Here is a 21506-nt window from a genome sequence, read left to right on the forward strand (position 1 = left end):
TCCTTACCTTAAAAAGAAACAATTGTCTGCTTTCTGATTCCTAAGACCTAGAGTTTTTGTTTTTTGTTTTCCTTTGTGTTATATTTAGGACTTAGAGGACAGATGAAATTAGACTGAACCTAAATGTAAAAATCAAGAATGTTTTTTAAAAAATGGAAACTAAGTTGAGGTACTAATTTTATACTTTCTTTAGTTATGGATGTTCCCTGCTACCACCTGAAGCGGAGAGTTACTGAACTATCTCCGAAGGGTAAAAACATTGTTTGGCCAAAGGATTTTGCTCTCTAGGCCTATCAAAAATTCATCACCAAAGAATGTCTGTTGAGTATCTTACACATGGCTCCAGGTTGGGAATGAAGATCTACAGTCTGAAAGGGATGACATTAAATACATAGAGCAAATTAGCAGAGACCGCATGTCTATTTCTGTGTTCAAGGTTCAGCCAGACAAATACTCTGAGAACTATTTTGAGTATAGCACTTGGCTTAAAGGATTTCACTTGGAAGAAAGGAAGGTAATGTCAGACAATGTCTGTACTAAGATATGCAATTGTAAATTTCCAGATGTAAAAGCATATTCTTTTTTTGTTGTTTACCTACTTCATTCTTATTCAGGTTTTAGTACTTGCGTTGCAATTACTTGTCTCCATCTCTACCACTGGAGTATGAACTTTTCAGTGTATTCATCTGTTGCATTGGCCATTTCCACTGGGTGTTCAGAAAGCTCTCCTTTCAGATAGCAGCATAGTCAACTTCCTCTCCACCTTAAGGCAGGGCGGTGCTCAAAAGTCACCTCCGTGAGTCTTACCTTGACCACTCTATTTAAGGTTACAGCCCTTACTTCTAGCATTCCCAATCTTCTTTGCCCTGCTCAGTTTTGCTTTTTTTCCATCCTGTATAATTATCACCTTCTAAGAGGCTATATAGTTTTCTTACTTATTTTCACTGTGTTTTATCTGTCTTCCCCTACCCCTGCTGGAATGGGAGCTCCATGAAAGTAGGATCTTTATTTTGTTCACAGATATATCTTAAGTACTTAGAATAATGCCAGTGTATAGTAGGTGCTCAGTAAGTAATTATTGAATGAATGAATGAGTATTTTACTTAGCACAGTGCCTGGCACTCTGTAAACACTCAACATTTTTGATGACTTAAAAAAACAGTAAGAAAAATGTCAGATCAGTGGTCCTCAAAGAAAGTCCTGCAGCCCTAGTTTCATGGAAAACAGAGGACTGAAGCCAGAGTGGCATGGCGTCTTAGATTGTATGTTAATCTCAGGAATGTTTTTCCTGTATAGGTCTATGCTGAGAGAAAAAAATCAGAAAAATTGAGCATGCTCTACAAGCATGGAGCTTTTCTTTCTTGTGCTTTGCATTTTTTTCTTAAAGCCTTTATTAAATTACTAGAGTGTAAAACAAACAAAACACATGAGAAAAATGGTTCATGGCATATAATTTTATATTCTATTATAAAAATGGACTAGATTTGGCTTTTATAAATGCCCACTTATTTAGAAATTCCTAACACTACTACATCTGGGATAAAAGTTTCCTTAATTTCCCAGTATGGCAGACTAATAACCAACTGAGAATTATAATTTATAGTGAAAATTAAAATACACCATTTTAAAATATAGTAGCAAGATATTTCAACATGAACTTTACTGTTTTAACCTAGTTAATTCAAAGCAAAACAAGATAGTCTTATCTCTTATTCACTTATTATTTTGGGAAGATATTTAATAGTTTCATTTTTTCTGATCCTAGGACCAAAATTAAAGTTATGGGATCTTTGGATTTTGTTTTGTTTTGATTTTTCGCACTGAAATATAAGATTTATGACTTAAAAGTGCTCTAAGATTTAGTTAACAGATTTGATTTACTTCTAAACAGGACTTTAAAAAGCCTTTCAACGTTTTATAGACTTTGTGAGAATCCTGTTTGAACCTTGTCACTGACCCTATGCTGAAGGAATGAACACAGAGAAAACAGACATTGGCTAATAGACAAATGTTTTTACTTTTCTGGATGTACTGTAGTGATTATTACTTTTCTCTCTTATTATCTTAAGTTGTTAGTGATAGTTTTCAAGCTGAAAGTTATTGCATAATTTAAGAAGAAAGAAGAAATTTGTAGCATAATTTTTCCATGGGCATTGCAGTCAGATAGCCTGGGATTTAAGTCAGTATATCTATTTGCTGTTTGTCCTTAGTAAGTTATGTTATAACCTCTCTGAGCCTCAGTTTCTGTATCTGTAAAATGGGTGTGACATCTACCTCCTAGAATTATTGAGAGGATTAAATGTAGTTATGTGAAAGTGCCTAGAAATGTGCCTGGCACATAGTAGGCACTCAAATTTTAATTTTCTTCTCTTCTTTCAATTCTCATTTTAATCATTTTTAAAGATAACTTGTGAGGAAAATACTGTTCTAAGGGAATTATTGTGGAAAAATAATTACCAATAAAATATTGCAGCACACTGAAGTACCTGATCTGGTTACCCTTTAAAATATAGTTTTAACTTCAGAATTCACTGTAATCAAAATGATAATATAATACTGCATTTGTTTAGACAGTGTTTGTTAAGTGCTAATTGCTATGATCCTTATAGCAGACCTCTGAGAGTGGTAGCACATAGAGAGACCCATTTGTCTAAGGTCACGTGACTAGGAAGCAGGCAAAGCAGAAAGTGAACTCTAATTCAAGACAATACTGACTTTGAGGCAACAATATGGAACAAGCTTTGATATAAAAAGAGACTTTGGGCATATTTTAGCAAATAAATGCCCTTGGATAGGGTTCAAGGTGGGTCTGATATATACCAAAGTTACTCTGTAAGGAATGGTGTTATGATTAGATACCAAAGTGGCAATATTACCCTCTCAAATATGCTTTGTGTTGCGTGTGTATACACATATGCTCACTTGTGGCTTCGAAGTACTCTATTAACCATTTAAATAAAGGAAAAAATATTTCCCTAACATACTTCTAAGCCAATTTAGGGGTCATTGAACAGATGTCATATAATACTAATGTTAAATTACCCTGTGTAATAAGAAAATTACAGTACCTAAGTGAAGATAGTAAAGGGAAACCATCCAATGAATTATTCTAGAATTTCAAAATGAAATGATTTCTTTGAAATTAACAGTGGCACCACATGACTTTAGAAAAGTGAGTCTGATAGGGAAAAGGGAAATTAGAGACAAAAGTGAAGCTTTCTGTGTTTATATATGCCAGTTTTTGGTTATGATGCTAGGAGAGCTAATGTAATAGTACAGCTTTCAATTGTCCACGAAGTGTATTATTATTAAACTATGTGGCAAGAAATTTATTAAAATCTGACTAACTTTTCATTGTTTAGTATTAAATCACAATGGTTGTTTCTAGTCCACATATACTTCCTTTTGCTATTAGGTACACTTTAAAAGCCTAATTATTTTGAGAACATAGTACGACCAAAGAATAAAAATGTACAAAGTTTGACAACTTTAAATAAACACTAGCATTTCTTAAAGAACAAACCTCACTTACAGTTAGGAAACAATATTTATATTTAAGGTTGAAAAGCCAGGATGTAGGAAAATTTTGCTAATTTGGAAGATGACCTTTAAGTGCACCAAAACCAAATAATTTGTAGGCTATGACATAGGGCACATTCCTACAAAATTTGTGTGAATACTGCTTTAGTGGTTCTTGAAAGACAAACAAAGAAAGCTGGAATGAAATCTTTATCCCCCTTACAAATAAGACGGAGACTAACAAAAGAGTACAGCAGCACTCTTTCAAAGCTTGCCATTAAAATGAGGTCTCTGTAGCACAGCTAATGAGATGGTTCATAGTAGAAAACAATCTGTTTTTAAGAATGTTTAGATCAAAAGTAATTTCTAATCTATGAAATAAAGTCTTTTCCATACCCTTCATTCACCAGTGAAGCTTTTATGTTTGTCTTATTTACTTCAATCAGATGTTTTCAATTTTACCTTTTTTCCTTGTACAGATCCTTGACATGGTTCGTCAATACTGACCAACAGTTTTATTCTTTTTCTTCAGAAAAGAGAGATTTTTGAGAGAGGGAGAATGAAAAAAGAGAGAAACATCTTTGCCTAAATGATTTGCAAGCATCTGTGCTTTAAGCTACTTTTTATGAATACTCCTTAGTAAATGACTCAAGGTAAAAAAGCAGAAAAGCATCCAATGTTAGGAAATTGCAATCCAATACCATGTAATTTAAACCTGCAGTTGCTTCTCTTGTACTAAATGACATACAGATGGGTAGCTTAGTTCTCTCAACTTTGGGAACACAATTGGCCTTTTTGTATGAATGAACATATATTAACAAAAATATTTTAGACAGGCTTGTTTAATTCTAATTGTATAGATTTTAATTATCTATGCCATTGGAAAGAATAATTTTAACCAAGTTATTTTGTCATGTTAGATTTGCAATTAATGAATTTTGGGGGACAAAATCCACAAAGATACAACCCTTTCAACATATAAAGCAATAAAAACAAAAAGTTACTTTTTAAGACGTCTATAGCGAATTGAGCAGAGACTCACCTATCACAGCCAGTTCTGCATTGAAGTTGTGGAGAGGCTTGTTTTGACAGGACAAACATTTCTCAGGGAAACATTTCTATCTCTTGGAAAATATTAAAACTGTAAGTAGTAGGTATTTACATAAAGCCTAGTGTAATATGGGGTTCAGTGAGATGAGAGACCAACATGCCATTAGTGTGATTTGCCAGCTGTTCCTGTGGACCTTTTCAGGCCAGAGCAGGGCCAACATTCTTTGTGGAAGGTCAGAAGAGGCGCTATTTGACAACACACAGGCCTACTCAAAGGTGTGTTTTGCTGATCGGCTCTGGTTTGCTCTTTTGCTGCCTCCATATTTTCTCATAGAGAATCAACCACTCTATCTTGGTGGCCCTGATTCTGGAAGCTGATATCCTTCTTCAATCCCACAATCAGAGTCAGTGGTTAGTTAAGTTTCTCCTGTTTTAATTTCAGTGATCTCATATACTATGACATTAGGTGCCTTAAAAGTAAAAGAAGTAGAAAGCATTTCTATTCCTAAATCATATTTCTTTTATGTTTCAAAACAAGTTGAGTTTAATATTTGGGGAACTAAGCAAGCTTTCTTTCAGTAATTTCGTAACATGGTAGGAAATTTTTGCATGTGGTGACATCTGCGTGCCTCTTTCGCACTGTGATGGAAAAGCAAAGAAAAGCAATTTTACTGCAGTGAGTAAGGGTTGCCATGTCTGGAGTTATTGATCATCCCTTGGTACTCATGGGGGATTGGTTCCTGACCCTCTGCAGATACCAAAATCTGAGGATGCTCAGGGCCCTTATATAAAATGGCGTAGTATTTACATATAACCTATGCACATCCTCCCTTATACTTTAAATCATCTCTAGATTACTTATAATACCTAACACAATGTAAATGCTATGTAAATAGTTGCCTTAGCATGGTAAATTCAAGGTTTGCTTTTTGGAACTTTCTGGAATTTTGGGGGGGGAGTATTTTCCATCGTGTTTGGTTGAATCCATAGATGTGGAACGTGTGGATACAGAGGGCCGACTGTATTTCTTTTCAGTCATTTGTTCAGGTAAGACAAAATACCCCATATAAGCGGGTATTGTCTGGACATTTTATTGTGGTCTGTATAAGTTGAAATAAAAGCTAACATTGTTATTAGAATCTAATTAAAATTATTTTACCATTCAAATATATTTAGCCAGTGAAGTCTTTCTAAGTATACTTTATAAAAAGAAAAATGTACGTCTCTAAATAAAATCACATTCACTTTTGCTTTTCTTTGTCTTTCCTTCCTCCCTATTTTTCTCACTCTTTCTTTGGAACTTCTTGAATCTGCATTAGTGTAAATGCCTTCTCCTGCAGTCTATTAAAAGTTTCTTGCTGCCCATTTAAACATGGTAAGATACAGTGTTGCAAGAGATATTTGTTTTTAAGGACTCTTCAGAACCTAGTGAAGCCTCTGACAGAATCACAGAGAACAGCAATTCCTAGCTGTGGAAAGATACATCTTTAGGGTTCAATAAACAAATAGGATGGTATTTAAATCACCCAGGTTGGAAATTGAATGAGGAAGGTTTCAGGCTATTCTACTAAACAAATGGAGAGTTATTGTTTAATATAATATGCCCATCCTCTTATATATACAGCCTAAATGCTTATAAATAGAGTTATGCTTTTTGAATTCATTTGAAAAAAAAAATTCAAGGTACTGGGAGACGTAAAGGATGTATTCCCACCTTGTGAATGTTCAATGGGTTTTTACTGTCTCATGCCAGTGGCTTTGGCTATAGCACATTGTCAGTGCTCCAGTGGAATCACCTGAATCTTGAGTACCGTTCTTTTTTAACTGAGAGAAATAGCCAGCTGCAGTTCAGGTAAGTTTGTCTAGTGTGTTAGGGACTGGCCTGGTCATTGACAAGTGACTGCAGAAGCTGTGCTGTGACGGCCAGCCAAAGCGGTTATTTAGGATTCAAGCTAAAAGTCCTCCTTCTCCCACATCCTCTCTCTTTCCAGGGTCATGTAGGGATAAAAAGAGCTGTAAGGTGGTCTTTTCCCAGCAGGAACTGAGGAAGCGGCTAACACCCCAGCAGTACCATGTCACTCAGGAGAAAGGGACCGAAAGGTAAGGCGAGCTTACGAAAACGCCATTAAGCAAGAGCTAGTTTTCTTCATCCTCCTTATGCCCCCGCCCCACCTTTGAATCCTCTTCCTTGCCACTTAATTTAAAGGATTCTATACTTATTTGCTAAAGTCTACAAATTAGTATCCTTGAAAAGGTTGAAAATGGTATTGCTTAGGTTAAGACTAAGTTTTATTTATTCTTTCCCCCATTTAATGAACACTCTATCTTTTGTAAAGTCACAAGGCTTTTGTTAAGGGCCTGTTTCTAGTTTACTACAAAATGTGTGGAAGTAATAGCGATTTAGGTACATTTTTTGGGAAGACATCAGAGTAAGCAAAACCATGAGGGACATGGCACTTTGCCAGGATACTGAAAATTTGAAGGTGGCCATTGTAAGTATAGACGTTTTGGCTGCAAAAAGAAGGTAGCATAATTTAGTTCCTTTCTACCCCACTCCAATTTCTTTTTGAAGCACATGTGGAGAAAGTATTTATTGGCTCATTTGTGGTTGGAATGTCAAAAATTTTCAATAACTGCCCTCACATGGCTTTGGTCCTTGGAAGTTTGCCCTAAGTCCTGAAAAAAGAGTTTGTTCACTTACAAGACTGTTTTTAGTGAATAAAGTCTCTCTCAGCTGATTCCAGCTCAAAGGTAACTTGCCAAAGTCCAACCATTTTGTTGTCTAATTTATACCATGGAGCTTGGCATAAGGCTGTAACTTACCTCTGATCCAAATTTATTAATGATGTAACTTCTTGTTTTCATTCATGAACTGAAAGACCTCTTTACCACACGTGGGGTCTTTGTTACTATGCAACACTGTCTTCCTGTCACAGTATATACTGTTTACTGAATTTACCGAATGCTGAATCTCTGACAGCGTCCACCTTTACCACACAATGAGTTAGCGATGGACTTCGGTCTTGGTCCAAGACGTCTACCCGTCCTGTTGTGTACATGACTAGCAAAATGATTTAATGCACACAAACAACTAGAGATTAGGTCATTCTTAAAAATTCTGTTTATAAAAAAATTGGACCTCATAAAGAGGGTGAAAGGATAATAAAAACAAGCTGCAGAGCACAGACTTTTTGTTGGGCTAGCACAGCTGATTTGTATTAGCTGAATGACCTCCTAGCCTTTAAGATTGTTAACTTAGAAAAATATTCCCTTAAAGCTGCAATATTCCTTTTCAAACCAAAAAATAAGACTCCTTCCACTGGAAGTGTTGGACCCTTCTGCATTTTCTGGTATATACTCTTGGACACTGTAGAGCAGCAGAAATCTTATGTAATAATGTTTTTTTCTGTGAATCTGAACTACAGGCTTTTTTTTTTTTAAATAGGAAAAAAGGTTTTCTAAGCATTACATAACTAGATGGCCTGATTTTTTAAAAAATTTAACCCACACTAGTTTGGAGTTGTTATATGCACATTTTATTATACAGATTTGAAATGTATTCGTAATGTTCAGATTTCCATATGTTTGGTCTGTTCTCATTTTAGGACAAAAAGCACTTGAAAGTTTTCTTAGAAAAATGTATTTTAAGCAGATAAGTTCTATAAGAAATAATGCTAACTTGTTTAATTAAATTTTTTTATGCTCTGTTTATTGTGTATCAGTGCCTTCGAAGGAGAATATACACATCACAAAGATCCTGGAATATATAAATGTGTTGTTTGTGGAACTCCATTGTTCAAGTAAGTATGTTAAAAACCTATGGATATGGACAAATCACAGATGGCAACAAACTTGGTATTGTCTGTTCACATTAGAATCTTTCCATTACTAAATTTTCTTATTTTTACTTTTTCTATTTCCCCGCCCCCCACAAAACAAAAGTAATTATTGACTTTCATGATAAACTACCAGTTTGGTAGACTGGCTGATTTCTCATTATTTGGATCTTTAAAATACCTAACGTTAACTTGTTTATCTTAGTAACCATGGTGCTTAGCAGAGCTATAAAAGAGATTTTGGTGAACATAGAAATGTATATGTATTTATTGATTTTTCTGTCATCAAGTGATGGCCCTAAATTTATTTATTTGACCATGATGGAAGTTCTCTATGTGCATCCTTCAGATTGAATAGTATCCACCAAGTTGATTATTCATACTTCTGCAATGAAGGGCAATAGCTGTATTGAAAGTAAAGTAGGAAATATAATAGATATTTATACATATATAAGTAAATTACATACTCTGAGTTTTGCATTAATCCAGAATCTTTATTTTAAAGATCCCAATAGTTTACTATAAAACAGGCCAGTACATAGACTTTTTCAACAGAATAGTTAATTCAGACAGTGTATTCTGGAGATTATAGATCTTATTCAAGAAAGAAAGCTCTTTACTAAAAATTTATTTATGTAGGTGGAGAAAATCCTAGAAGCCCTGTACTTCCCATAGGGATGCTGATTTGGGGGAATAAAAAGAAAGAAACCTTAATTGAGAGTAAATGTCATTTATTTAAAACAGAATTACAGACTTCTTAGGGGAAATGAACAAACAAGAATCTGATATGTGTAGCAAGTAAAACATACTTAACATCTCTCCACAAATGTTTCCTTTTGAAAACACTAGCATTTACAGATTTCCCAGAAATAACAGGAAACAGTAGTTTCCTTGAAAAAAAATTTTTTTAAGTTTAAAACCTTTCTTAACTTGCATAAACCTTATTGCACATTAGTGTTGGTTGAGAATCTGTTCTGAATTCTTACGTATTTATTCTTTCTGTTAAAAAAACCAGCCCTTCAAATTGTCACCCATTTCCTCTCAGAAAACACACGTCTTTATATTTCAACACCTTTAGTTTGTGTCATAATAGTTGATATAACACTTAAGATAGTTGCTGAGCCATGTTAAACTTGTTAATATCCCAAATGGTAAAAATTGGCCACATCTCCTTTGCTTTTTGTTTAAGATTCTTCATTTCTTTCCCTATTATGTGATTCAGTAAAGTAGTGGATCTAAGGAAAGCTTACTGTTTTAAATAAGAAACAGAACCACTGTAAATGAAGGATTTAACCCATGTGACGTCTTGAGTCACAAATAGTAAAAGCAAGACCCTTATCCAAACATAGGTGCTGGTGGGGTTCAGGATTTCATATTTGGTGTGATATTGCCTCTAAAGGAAACTTTAGCATTCTTGTAAGGAAAGCTTTTGTTTTCTAAGTTTTTAAGGAATATAGTTTAATATTTTTATTCTATATTTAAAAAAAAAGTGTGCTTCTCCATACTTGGTTTCTTGTCAGTTCTAGGGGGAACAATATCCCTACTTTGGCCTTAATTGTAGAATACAGTATTCTTTGTCCTGGTGCTGCTTTCTTCATACTGGAGAACTTGTACCCTGGGTGGCCACAGGGGATGGGGCCACAGGGCATGGACAGTTTTGAGGGAAGCAATTTTCTGGTCCTCAACTGCTATACAATACACCTTCCTGAAACTGCTGTCTGTGTCTGAGAGAGTCTGTAGTCGGCCACCTCTTCCTTCCAATCTCCTCTGTCATAGTCGCCCTTCTCCCACTTCACAAAAGATGTCATACCTTCCACCCATCCCAAATTTTACTATGACTTGTTGTCACAGGATAAAATCTTTAAGGCATCAAGCAAAAGGACAGTTCAGGAAGGCATTACTTCGGAAGGAGAGACCCATGAAAGCAAGGCCAAAAAAAAAAAAACCAAAACTGAGAAATATTGAACTGGTAAAAAAGTATTGAAACAGTATTTCATCTTGGAAAGGCTCAGTCTGCCTGCCGGCTGTCTGCTTATCTGTCTCTCCATCTGTTGTCCATCTATCCATTTTCTACCAGTCTTAAGTGAGATGTGTGTCATGAAAACATGTATCAACATATTTATTCAAAAATTTTAAATGAAAGTCTTTGTGTGTGTGTGTGTGTGTGTGTGTGTGTACAGGAAATAAGTCTGATTTACTTGATAGACAGGACAGTGAAGACTGCCTTTGCAAATTAGGTTATATGGGGTGGACTTCTCCCGTTCATTAACTGGTCTAGATATGACACTCTAAGATTTTGACAGAAATATATTTTAAGCATGTCTATACACAGAACACCAGGTAATTTATCTTTTTTCAATTATTTAAACTTTTGATAAGAAATTTTAGCTGTCACTTTAAAATGTATGAGGAAGTATGTATCAGTCAGCACCCAATATGGATACAGAAGCCACACAGTAATTTGAACGGGAAAGTTTAATGTAGAGAATTACTATGTGTGACAGAGGATTATGGTGATGAGGGATTGACTAGTAAGAAGTAAATAGAAATTCTAAAGAATACAAAGATAGCAAATATAGGAAGCTATCATGGCCCCTAGGGCTGAGATAGAGCCCAAGGAAGAGCTTCCCTGCAACCCGCCCCCCGCCCAGCCTTTCTGGGGCTGATGGCACAGGAGTCACTGGGGCCATGACGTTGTAACTTTCTGGAAATCTGCCTTCTGGAATTTGCTAGAAACCTCCCCTCTGGGGTGCTGGGGAAAGCTCTTTGCTGGGAGGTGTCTCACTGGGAGTGCTCCACTACAAAACTACCTGAGGGAAGTGTCAGGGAGGCTGCTGGCCACCAGGTGCTGCTCAGTCCTGTGCCCTGAAGGCTGCACCTCGCTCCAGAGAAGCCACAGGAGCCTGTCACCTGAGAAGCAGTGAAAAGGGGTGGGGGCTGGAGAGGCTGCGTATGCTAAGGAGTTGGGTGCTGGGGAAGCCGCCCACGTTGCAAGGGCCTGCAAATAGAGAATCTGCATGCACTGCGTGAGCCAGATGCTAGAAAAGCCGCGGGCTCTGCAGGAGCCTGTTGAGAAAGCATACTGAAACCAGGAAGGAAGAACCTCTTTTCTCCTGCAATCCTTCTCCTGTGCCCTCTGCTGACCAGGTTTAATATCATGTTAGCTGACAAAGAAAAAAATATTTAAAGGTCCCAGATCCATTTTAGCAGAGCAGGCAAGGAAGATGGACTTAGAGGTGACAGGCAATAAATAAATTGGTAACTGGCACAGAGTCTCTCTTTTTTTTCAAAATTCTTTTAGGGGTTCGTGAGCAAAAGTTTGAAAACCACTCAGTAGTCTAGTGTATTAATGGCAGCACTATCAGACACCCTCTGGAGGTAGCTGGTTTTGTACTTTGAACACAAAGTATAGGAAACAATTGAGGGGTGTGTGTGTGTGTGTGTGGTGTTTGTTTGTTAGAGAGGAGGGAGTGAGGCGGAAAAGACTACATAGAGGAACAATGTGAGAAATAACAGTGGAAGGGAAACAGATAAGAAATAAAAAGAAATAAGAAGGAAGTGCTGAGTTTAAAAATGCCCATCATTAGCGCTATGAAAAGGTTGTTTTCCCAACTGCCATTTCTGTTATCTTATTGACTGTGTGTGTGTGTGTGTGTGTGTGTGTGTGTGTGTGTGCATGCGTGCAGCATTCACATATATGTGTAATTCTCGTCATTTACTTGACTGATATATATATGTATATATAATACTTCCTTACAAAAAAGGCCATTCAAATTTGTACTCTACCCTAAATACACTCCCTCTCAACAATATACTGCTTTTTTACTGCTTACCAAGTACAAGAACCTTATTCACAGGCTGCTTTATAAGCCAAATGTGTAATTTATTCCATGGTTCACATTTTCTTCACATTCACAAATTCTACCAAGCTAGTTTATTTCTCATATAATACTACTGACTTTCAGTTAGTAAATTAGCTGACAGAAGTAAGAATCTTCTCTCCTCTGGTTATTGAACTTCTAAACTTTCATAAAATGAATTTGTTGAACATCAGGTAAACCAGAAAAGGCATTGGTGAAACAATTTAATCCAGTAAGTATTTTTGACATCTTGTACTTTGCTTTGGCTGACCCTTTGCCAGGTGTTGTGAAACAAAATAAACTTATGAACTATTTTTTTCCTTAAGGAGCTTATAGTTTTTTTGGAGTGATAAGAAAAACACAATAAACAATTACAAAGTGTGGAAAAATAACATTAATGTCTATCTGAATATGACTGTTTGATATGCTTTCATGAGTAATAGGAAGGTATATGACTGCATCAAAGTAGGGCCTGTTTTCATGGAGGAGATAAGAACACACTTTACCAGGCAGAGAATATCTGATAGAGAATGCTATATGAGACGAGGAATTAGAGATAGGATCAAAACTGGATTTTTCAAGGACATAATTATGAGACTGGTCCAATAGGAGTGAGGAGGTAAGGTATGTTGGGAGGAATGGAGAAATGGCTGGAGGGTTAAAAAGGACCAAATAAGGAAGCCCTGGGATCCCAGAGAAGACACTTAAGTTTCTGCTTGAAATTCTTTAAGCCTTGGCATCCTTTCCTCCAGGAAGCCCTATCTGAAACTTCCAGGTTGAACTCTAGTGTCCTTCATCTCTGTTCCCATAGCACCTTGTATGCACTTCCATCATTGCATTTTCTGCTTTGTTCTGTAATTATCTGTTTATGTGCCTGTTTGTCCACTAGCAAGTAAACTCCACAATTGCAAGGCCATGCCTTAGTCATATTTATACCTCTAGTCCCTGGCATGTAATAATCACTAATATTTGTTTGTTGATCAGATGCATGTCTGAACTTTGTGAGACAGGTTGTGGAGAGACTTTGAATAAGACAAAAGCATGATGAAAATAGGAATTAAGCCGTAACAGTTCACAAGATAGATTTCTGGAGCTGAAAAGAGAAGGAAATAGGGCTTTTACAGCTTCAGTGGGAACTTTTTTCCTTGTTAGCTGATAAACCTCAATGTTATCCATGTGTAATCAGCTCCTGATAATTTTAAGACTTTCAAGAACCACATAGGATAGTTTTTATTTTCTATACATTTACTAATAAGGCCTTGCACTGAATTAATAGCTCATTTTACACAGGTTCACTAATGATGGTGATGATGATAATAATAACGGTAATAATAATAATCAAGAGCTAATACTTACATAGCACTTACCTCTTGCCAGGCATGGTTCTAAGTGCTTTATATATATGAACTCCTTTAATCTTCACAACAACACATTTTATAGATGAAGAAACTGAGAGGATAATTGTCTTGTGAAGAACATACAGACAGTATACAAATGGATTTAAAATGGTAATACTCAAACTTTTAGGAAATAATAAAGTTAAATAATTATAAGAAAATAAAGTTTTAATATTTTGTTTTGGTCACTCGAATCTGGTTATTTTACTCAGCATAATTGGAACAAATGGAACACACAGACACACACACAGACACACACACACCTCAATTCCTTAAAAAATTTGCCTTTGTCATAGTAAATATTTAAGTTGAAAATTGAAGACCATTTCAGTCTAGGGAGGGCTGAACCAAAAATAAATAGATCCATCATGGTAGATCATTAAGAAGAACTCAGCTTCAGGCTGGTTGTTATCCTTGGGGAAGTCCCTTAGAATCCTGACAGGAAGATGCAGCCAGTATTCAGGAAGCCATCAGGCCATGCAACATCTGCAAAGTAGGGCAGCAGCTGGATTCATGGGCTGGATTCTAGTTATTAAAATTGGAATGTCATTTTATTTTCACTGTTAACCCCCCATTACATTTTCTCAAGTAGCTGTGTTCCAAATTTTTACCACTTTTTTTTTGAATTCTCTCCCTACTTTTCTGAGAAAATTGAGGCCGCCTGACATGAGCTATCTTAAATGTCTTTCCTTCTACCTTGAAATTTCTTTGTATCTTCATTTTTATCAAACAATCAAAACAAGCACAGGCTAAAGGCAACTGGTGGAACCAGTTGAATATTAGCCCAGATGTGTGACCTCAAATTCATCACCTATAAAATGGGGAAAATAAAACCAAACAGGTGTAAGAACTAAATGCAGAAAAATGCCTAGTATATGGCAGGTATTCAACAATGTTAAATTCAAGTGGGCCTGACCAAGTTTGGGGAATGTATCATACTATCACAACAGCCTAAGAAGCTCCTTATAATGTGAGAAAGTGCAGGCTTTACTAGAGAGAGTCTGACTGTTAACAGTAGATGTTAGTGTGATGAGTCACTGCTCCAGCTGTGTTGCTACATTTCAAATGGGACTCTGCTGCAAAACTATTCACACATGCTGCATTTCACATGCACCTCCTGTGCAGTTTTATTCCAGGCTACTAGAAAATTTAAGCCCTTTTTCAGCTCTTTAAGAACATAAGCCCTTTCACTGAAGAAATTCCAGTTCAATGCCACACACAATTTACTCAACTATACTGTTCCATTTACCACTAAAGGAGACTTGCAACATAAGATTTTCCCCTTCTGGTACAGTGTTGTGTGTGTGTGTGTGTGTGTGTGTGTGTGTGTGTGTGTGTGTGTGTGTTGGAGGTGGGCAGATGTGAAAGCAGGGAGGGGGAGGAAAAGGGGGAGGGAGAGATGGAGTTTTCCATCCTTACTTTCTATTCAAATCCTATTTTTCCAACCCTTTCCCTATCCATATGATAGTTACTCATAAACCATTCCAGTCACTATGGAATTCTACTAGGGAGAGTAACATGAACTTAACTTCAAGCTTTCTTTTTATGGAACACTAGCTGGAAATTGCTCATAATTCTAGCAAATGTTTCTTAACCTTTAACAAAGTACATTTAACTTGAATTTAAAAGAGCTGAATTGCCCTTCACCTCATTTTAAATCCATAAAAAAGTAAGCTTTCCAGTACAAGGAAACCATTATGAAATGAACTAGATTTCTGAGTAGTGACTTAAGCTTTTGTTATATCTAAATAACTCATATATTATTTTGAAGAGTATACAAAATTGACTTCTCTCATTCCATTGACCTTCCTGTCTTGTCCCCACATACAGTGATTTATAGGAAAAGAATCTGTAACGTAGGGAGGTAGTTTTCTGTCTTCATTTCATCTGAAAGCTCAGGGCGAGACAACAGCTAGATTGAAAGAAAAGTACTTCCTGGAGCTACTGGCAAATATAGGGAGCGAAAAACATTGTTAGTGCCTGACTCATTAAACCATCAGAAAAAAGAAAGAAAAGAAAAATATAAATAGTATAAAAACATAGCATAAAATAAAGGAAAGAACAGCTCCATTTTGAGAAACTGGAAAACTATAGTAAGGCATGATTCAAAGTTTAACAGTATGCAAAGATAATTATAACTGCATTTCTCTAAATAAAAACTATATACCCACATATAGAAAAATTGAAGCAATAACTACACATAAAATCCCTGGATAGTTGAAACTGGGTATATGAGTATTTGTGTATATATATATGTGTGTTTTGGGGGAAGAAAAGTGGGGAAAGAACAATCTTGCCTTGTATTTCCTAAACTACAATCCTAGTTCTTTAGTTAATTTTTCAGATGTAGACAGAAATAACTTAGATTTTTCTTAGTGAATTAGAATGGATAAATTGGGAAACAAAATAGGCAAAATTTTTTTAACTATAATTCATGTAAATTTATCTTGTTTGTATAAACATGCATCAGACAATCAATGAACATGTTATTCCAGTTCACAGACTTTGAAATTATTTAAAGACAGCTTATAAAAAATAATATACAAGTTTTATCCTGTACTTCTGAGGCAGTCCACAAAGCTGCTCTTCTTATAAATGAATTATACTTTTTTCAAAACATGGTCATCAATTCAATAAGAATTGCATAAATTTTCACTCAGAGACATGTCTTCAATGGGTCTTATACATGGATAAGTGACCTAACACATTACATTATCAAAGAAAAGTGCAGAAGCCATCCAGAGTACCAAGTGGAAATAAAGTTTTGTAAAGTTCCAGCATGGAATTGCCGTATAACCATAAGCAAGTTACTTAAACATTCCATCTCATTTTTCTCATCTGTAAAATGGTGAGAATAACATCAACCCTTTCTAGCTCATAGCACTACTGTACCAAATGAAATAATCACACAAAGATGCTATAAAAGATATAAAGAACAAACAGCTCATATAGCTTAATATAAAAAAGAAAACAAACAACCCAATAAACAAATGGGCATAAGATCTAGACATTTCTCCAAAGAAGACATACAGATGGCCAACAGGCACATGAAAAGATGCTCAATATCATTAATTATTAGAGAAACGCAAATCAAAACTTCAATGAGGTATCACCTCACACCTGTCAGAATGGCCATCGTCACAAAATCTACAAACAATAAATGCTGGAGAGGGTGTGGAGAAAAGGGAACCCTCCTACACTGTTGGTGGGAATGTAAATTGGTGCAGCCACTATGGAAAATAGTATGGAGGTTCCTCAAAAAACTAATAATAGAGTTACCGCATGATCCTACCATCCCACTCCTGGGCATATATCTGGCCAGAACTATAATTAGAAAAGATACACGCACCCCAATGTTCACAGCAGCACTATTTACAATAGCCAAGACATGGAAGCAACCTAAATGTCCACTGAGAGATGAATGGATAAAGAAGATGTGGCACATACATACAATGGAATATTAGTCAGCCATAAAAAAGAATGAAATAATGCCATTTGCAGCAACATGGATGGACCTAGAGATTATTATATTAAGTGAAATAAGTCAGACAAAGACGAATATCATATGATATCTCTTATATGTGGAATCTAAAAAAATGATACAAATGAACTTATTTACAAAACAGAAACAGATTCACAGACATAGAAAACAAACTCATGCTTAACCAAAGGGGATAGTGGTGGGGGGAGATAAATTAGGAGTTTGGGATTAACATATACACACTACTATATATAAAATAGATAAACAACAAGGACCTATGATATAGCACAAGGAACTATTGTCAATATCTTGTATTAATAACCTACAATGGAAAAGACTCTGAAAAAGAACAGATGTATATATATATGTATAACTGAATCACTTTGCCGTACACCTGAAACTAACACAACATTGTAAATTAACTCTACTTCAATTAAAAAATAGTTTAAAAAGATATAAAGATATAAGTATAAAGTAAGGTTTGTGAAAACTGTGCAGCTTTAAATAAATTTACATGGTAAAGTATAAGCAGCCGCAAATCTCAAATTAAGTCAGTTTCTGTCCAATAATTTTTTAAAAAATTTAGTCTGGATTCTAAATTCCCCAAATAATGGAACTTAGATGAGTAACTGATAGTTTTAATTCATAAGAAGATAGAAACTTCTTGAGAGAGTACGTCATGGCAGAATTTTTGTAACCCACATCCGCACCCCGTGCAGGGGCATAAACCTTTGCATATCGAGGCTACTTAATTATTTGTTAAATAAATGGTTTAATTCCAGTAAATCAAGAGTAACCGCAGAGTTAGATGATTCAAGTTGATACTGGAATGGTGGAAGTATAAATAAATACTTGGTTATGGAGTCTCTAAATTATTATCCCCTACCACACTTTCCAAAGTAGCTTCTATTGACCACCCACAGAATTTAATTTTAGTGGATGCTTATTTCAGCAATAGCATTGCTTGCAACTGCAAAGATACACTGATTTCAACTAAGGGAGAGATGGAAATGTCTATGGCTGGGATCTTTTACAAGGAAACATTGAAAAGAGCAAAAAAGTGAAAATAAACAGTGTCAGCTACCAAAAGCTGTATCAGAAGAAAAGTTCGTAGTCAAACATGTTTATTAAATATAAGAAAGATTAAAAATAACAACTAAATATTGACTCAAAATGCTAGAAAAATTACAGCAAGAACAACAAAATAAACTGGGATAAAATGGCCTCCTTTTTCCTCAAGGCATTTGCCAATTCTAGGCAAGGGAATAAAGGTAAAGATTCCAGCCGATCAGAAGCAGAAGTGCCAGCAGACTAGGATTTCTCAGCTTCAGCACTATTGACATTTGGGCTGGATAATACTTGGTTGTAAGAGGCTGCCCTATACATTGTAGGATGTTTAGTAGCATCCCTAACCTCTGTCCACTAGATAGCTGTAGCTCCTTCTCCCCTGCCCTGTCCCCCACCATTGTGACAAACATAAATATTTCCAGGTATTATCAAATGCCCCAGGGAGGGGGTAGAGGGGGGCCAAAATCACAATTGATCTAGACAGTCTACAAAACAATAATCAAGCTCTGATTTGTAGGGTTTACTGATTTCCATGGTACAAATACTTCCACCATAGGCTATTTCAAGATACAACTGTGACATTACTTAACATGGAATTGGGAAGAGATGTGTAGTGATACCATTATATAGCATTTCTGTAATTCAAATACAGCAGATATAAATAACAACAGTTAAATTTAGTTAAAAGTTTAGATGTGAATTTTGAGTATTTATTACCTTTGTTTTTAATATAACTTATTTAATTATAAGTTTACATAATTTGTTTTTAATAATGTCTGTGTTTAGCAACTGGATCCCAAAGTTCCCAAATTTTAACAGTAGGCTCTCTTGAGCTTTGCACACCAATATAATGGGGACAAATCAAGGGTAGACCAAATTTATGGAAAACTGCAACCCAACCTCAAGTGAGCTCAGTCCCTGATTAGATTAAGGTAATCTTTCCCTCGTTCCCCTCCCCACTCCAGCTGCCTATCAGAGGATAGGATAAACCCTCTGTAGAAGAAGATTACATCATCATCATTCAGAGTCCAATTTTTCATAGACAACGTCTGGCATTCATTAAAAATTACCAGGCATACCAAAGTAAAGGACCAAGGGAAATAAATTGACAAAAGAAACAGGTCTATAGATGGCCCAGATATCCAGATATTTAAGTCATCAGGCACAGACTTTAAAAATAACCGTGAGGGCTTCCCTGGTGGTGCAGTGGTTGAGAATCCACCTGCCAATGCAGGGGACACGGGTTCAAGCCCTGGTCTGGGAAGATCCCACATGCTGCGGAGCAGCTAAGCCCGTGCGCTGTAACTACTGAGCCTGCACTCTCAAGCCTGGGAGCCACAACTGCTGAGCCCGAGTGCCACAACTACTGAAGCCCACGTGCCTAGAACCCATGCTCCGCAACAATAGAAGCCACTGCGATGAGAAGACTGTGCACTGCAATGAAGAGTAGCCCCCGCTCACCACAACTAGAGAAAGCCCGCATGCAACAACAGAGACTCAATGCAGCCAAAAATAAATAAATAAATAAATTTATTTTAAAAAACCCAAAAACTGTGATTAATATATTCAAGAAAATAGATGGCAAGATGGAGAATTTCACCACAGAACAGGAATCTATTGTAAAGAATAAAATAGTTCTAGGGCTGAAAATGCAATAACTGAAATATAAACACATGAGATGAATTTAATAGCATATTAGACATAGAAGAATGCAGGATTAATGAACAGAAAACAGGTCAGAAGAATAGATTCAGGCTGAAGCTAAGAGAACCAAAAAAATGTAAGATTATTGAAAAGATAATACAAGATACACAGTTTCAGTTTTAACATATTAGAGTCACAGAAAGAGAAGAAAAAGATAATAGGAAAGAAGCAACATTTGAAGATAGAATTTTCCCAAACTGAGGAAAAAACTCAAGTCACAGATTCAAAAAGTGCTACAAATCTGAAACAGGATGAATACAAATAAAACCGCATCTAGACACATCACAGGCAATCTGATGAAAATCAAAGGCAAAGAGAAAATATTAAAAGCACTTGGATAAATTAACTAGAAAAATAAAAAATTAGAATTAAGTAAATCCAAAATGTTGATCTTAGAAAAGACCAATAAAGTGGACCATTTCTATCAAGTCTCATCAAGAAAGAAAGGGAGAAAAAAAGAACATAGGTTCAAAACTAGGAATGAGAATGGGATGAAACCAAAGATATGGAAAAAAATATTTTAATGTAAGAGAATACTGTGTATAACCTTATTCTCACAAATTTAAAATCTCAGCATAATTTTCTAAAAATAAAATACAAAGTCTGACTAAAGAAGAATTATAATTGAATTGATCAGTAACTCTAGAAGAAATTGAGAGTTATCACAAACGGCTTAGACTTTTACAGAAAAAAAAAATCATTATTCCTGTGCTATTACAAACTGTATCAATCACAGAAAATAGAAGAAAGTTTATCAACTTCTTTGACAAATGTAACATACCTCTAAAACCAAGATGTGACAAAGACATTACAAATGAAGGAAAACTATAGACCAATCTGATTTATGAAAGTAGATGTAAGGATCTTAAATAAAGTATTAGCAAAAGTAATATAACATTGACATATATACACTGATATGTATAAAATGGATAACTAATAAGAACCTGCTGTATAAAAAAATAAATAAAATTCTAAAATTTAAAAAAAAAAGTAATGTAACACTGTGTTGAAAAAGTAATATGCCATGGTAAAGTAGGGTTTATTTCAGGAAGGTACAAATAGTTCAGTACTGGGACATCTTTGGAAAAATATGATCATTTTAGTATATTCCCAGAAGAGATTTTATAAAAATTCAAAGTGCATTCTTTAATTAAAAAAGGAAAACTCATAGTGAAATACGATTAGAAGGAAATAACTATGTTTTATCAAATCTAAGAAGCCCTTAGTCAAAGGATTTATTACTTGAAGTAACACTAAGAAAAGAAAAAACCTGTGAAGTAAATTGTAAAACATTTATTTATCACAGACGCATCCAGGTTTCAGAGATGTTAACATGTTTGAAATAAAAAGTGCCCAATAGGGGATTCCCTGGTGGAGCAGTGGTTGAGAGTCCGCCTGCCGATGCAGGGGACACGGGTTCGTGCCCCGGTCCGGGAAGATCCCACATGCCATGGAGCGGCTAGGCCCGTGAGCCATGGCCGCTGGGCCTGTGCGTCTGGAGCCTGTGCTCCGCATTGGGAGAGGCCACAACAGTGAGAGGCCCGCGTACCGCAAAAAAAAAAAAAAGAGGAAAAAAGTGCCCAATAGAATC

General features: G+C 35.8%; 1 protein-coding gene across 2 annotated transcripts in view; it reads left to right on the top strand.

Annotated features, from left to right (window-relative positions):
* The window catches only part of MSRB3 (methionine sulfoxide reductase B3), a 163655-nt gene that overhangs the window by 44793 nt on the left and 97356 nt on the right, over positions 1–21506 (top strand). For both annotated transcript variants that reach the window (XM_055085182.1, XM_055085181.1), the window contains exons 3-4: positions 6561–6669; positions 8292–8369. In XM_055085182.1, coding sequence (XP_054941157.1) covers positions 6561–6669; positions 8292–8369 — 187 coding nt within the window. The remainder of the gene's footprint in view (positions 1–6560; positions 6670–8291; positions 8370–21506) is intronic.

The sequence above is a fragment of the Physeter macrocephalus genome, chromosome 6, assembly GCF_002837175.3.
Source record: "Physeter macrocephalus isolate SW-GA chromosome 6, ASM283717v5, whole genome shotgun sequence".
In the NCBI taxonomy this organism is placed as follows: domain Eukaryota; kingdom Metazoa; phylum Chordata; class Mammalia; order Artiodactyla; family Physeteridae; genus Physeter; species Physeter macrocephalus.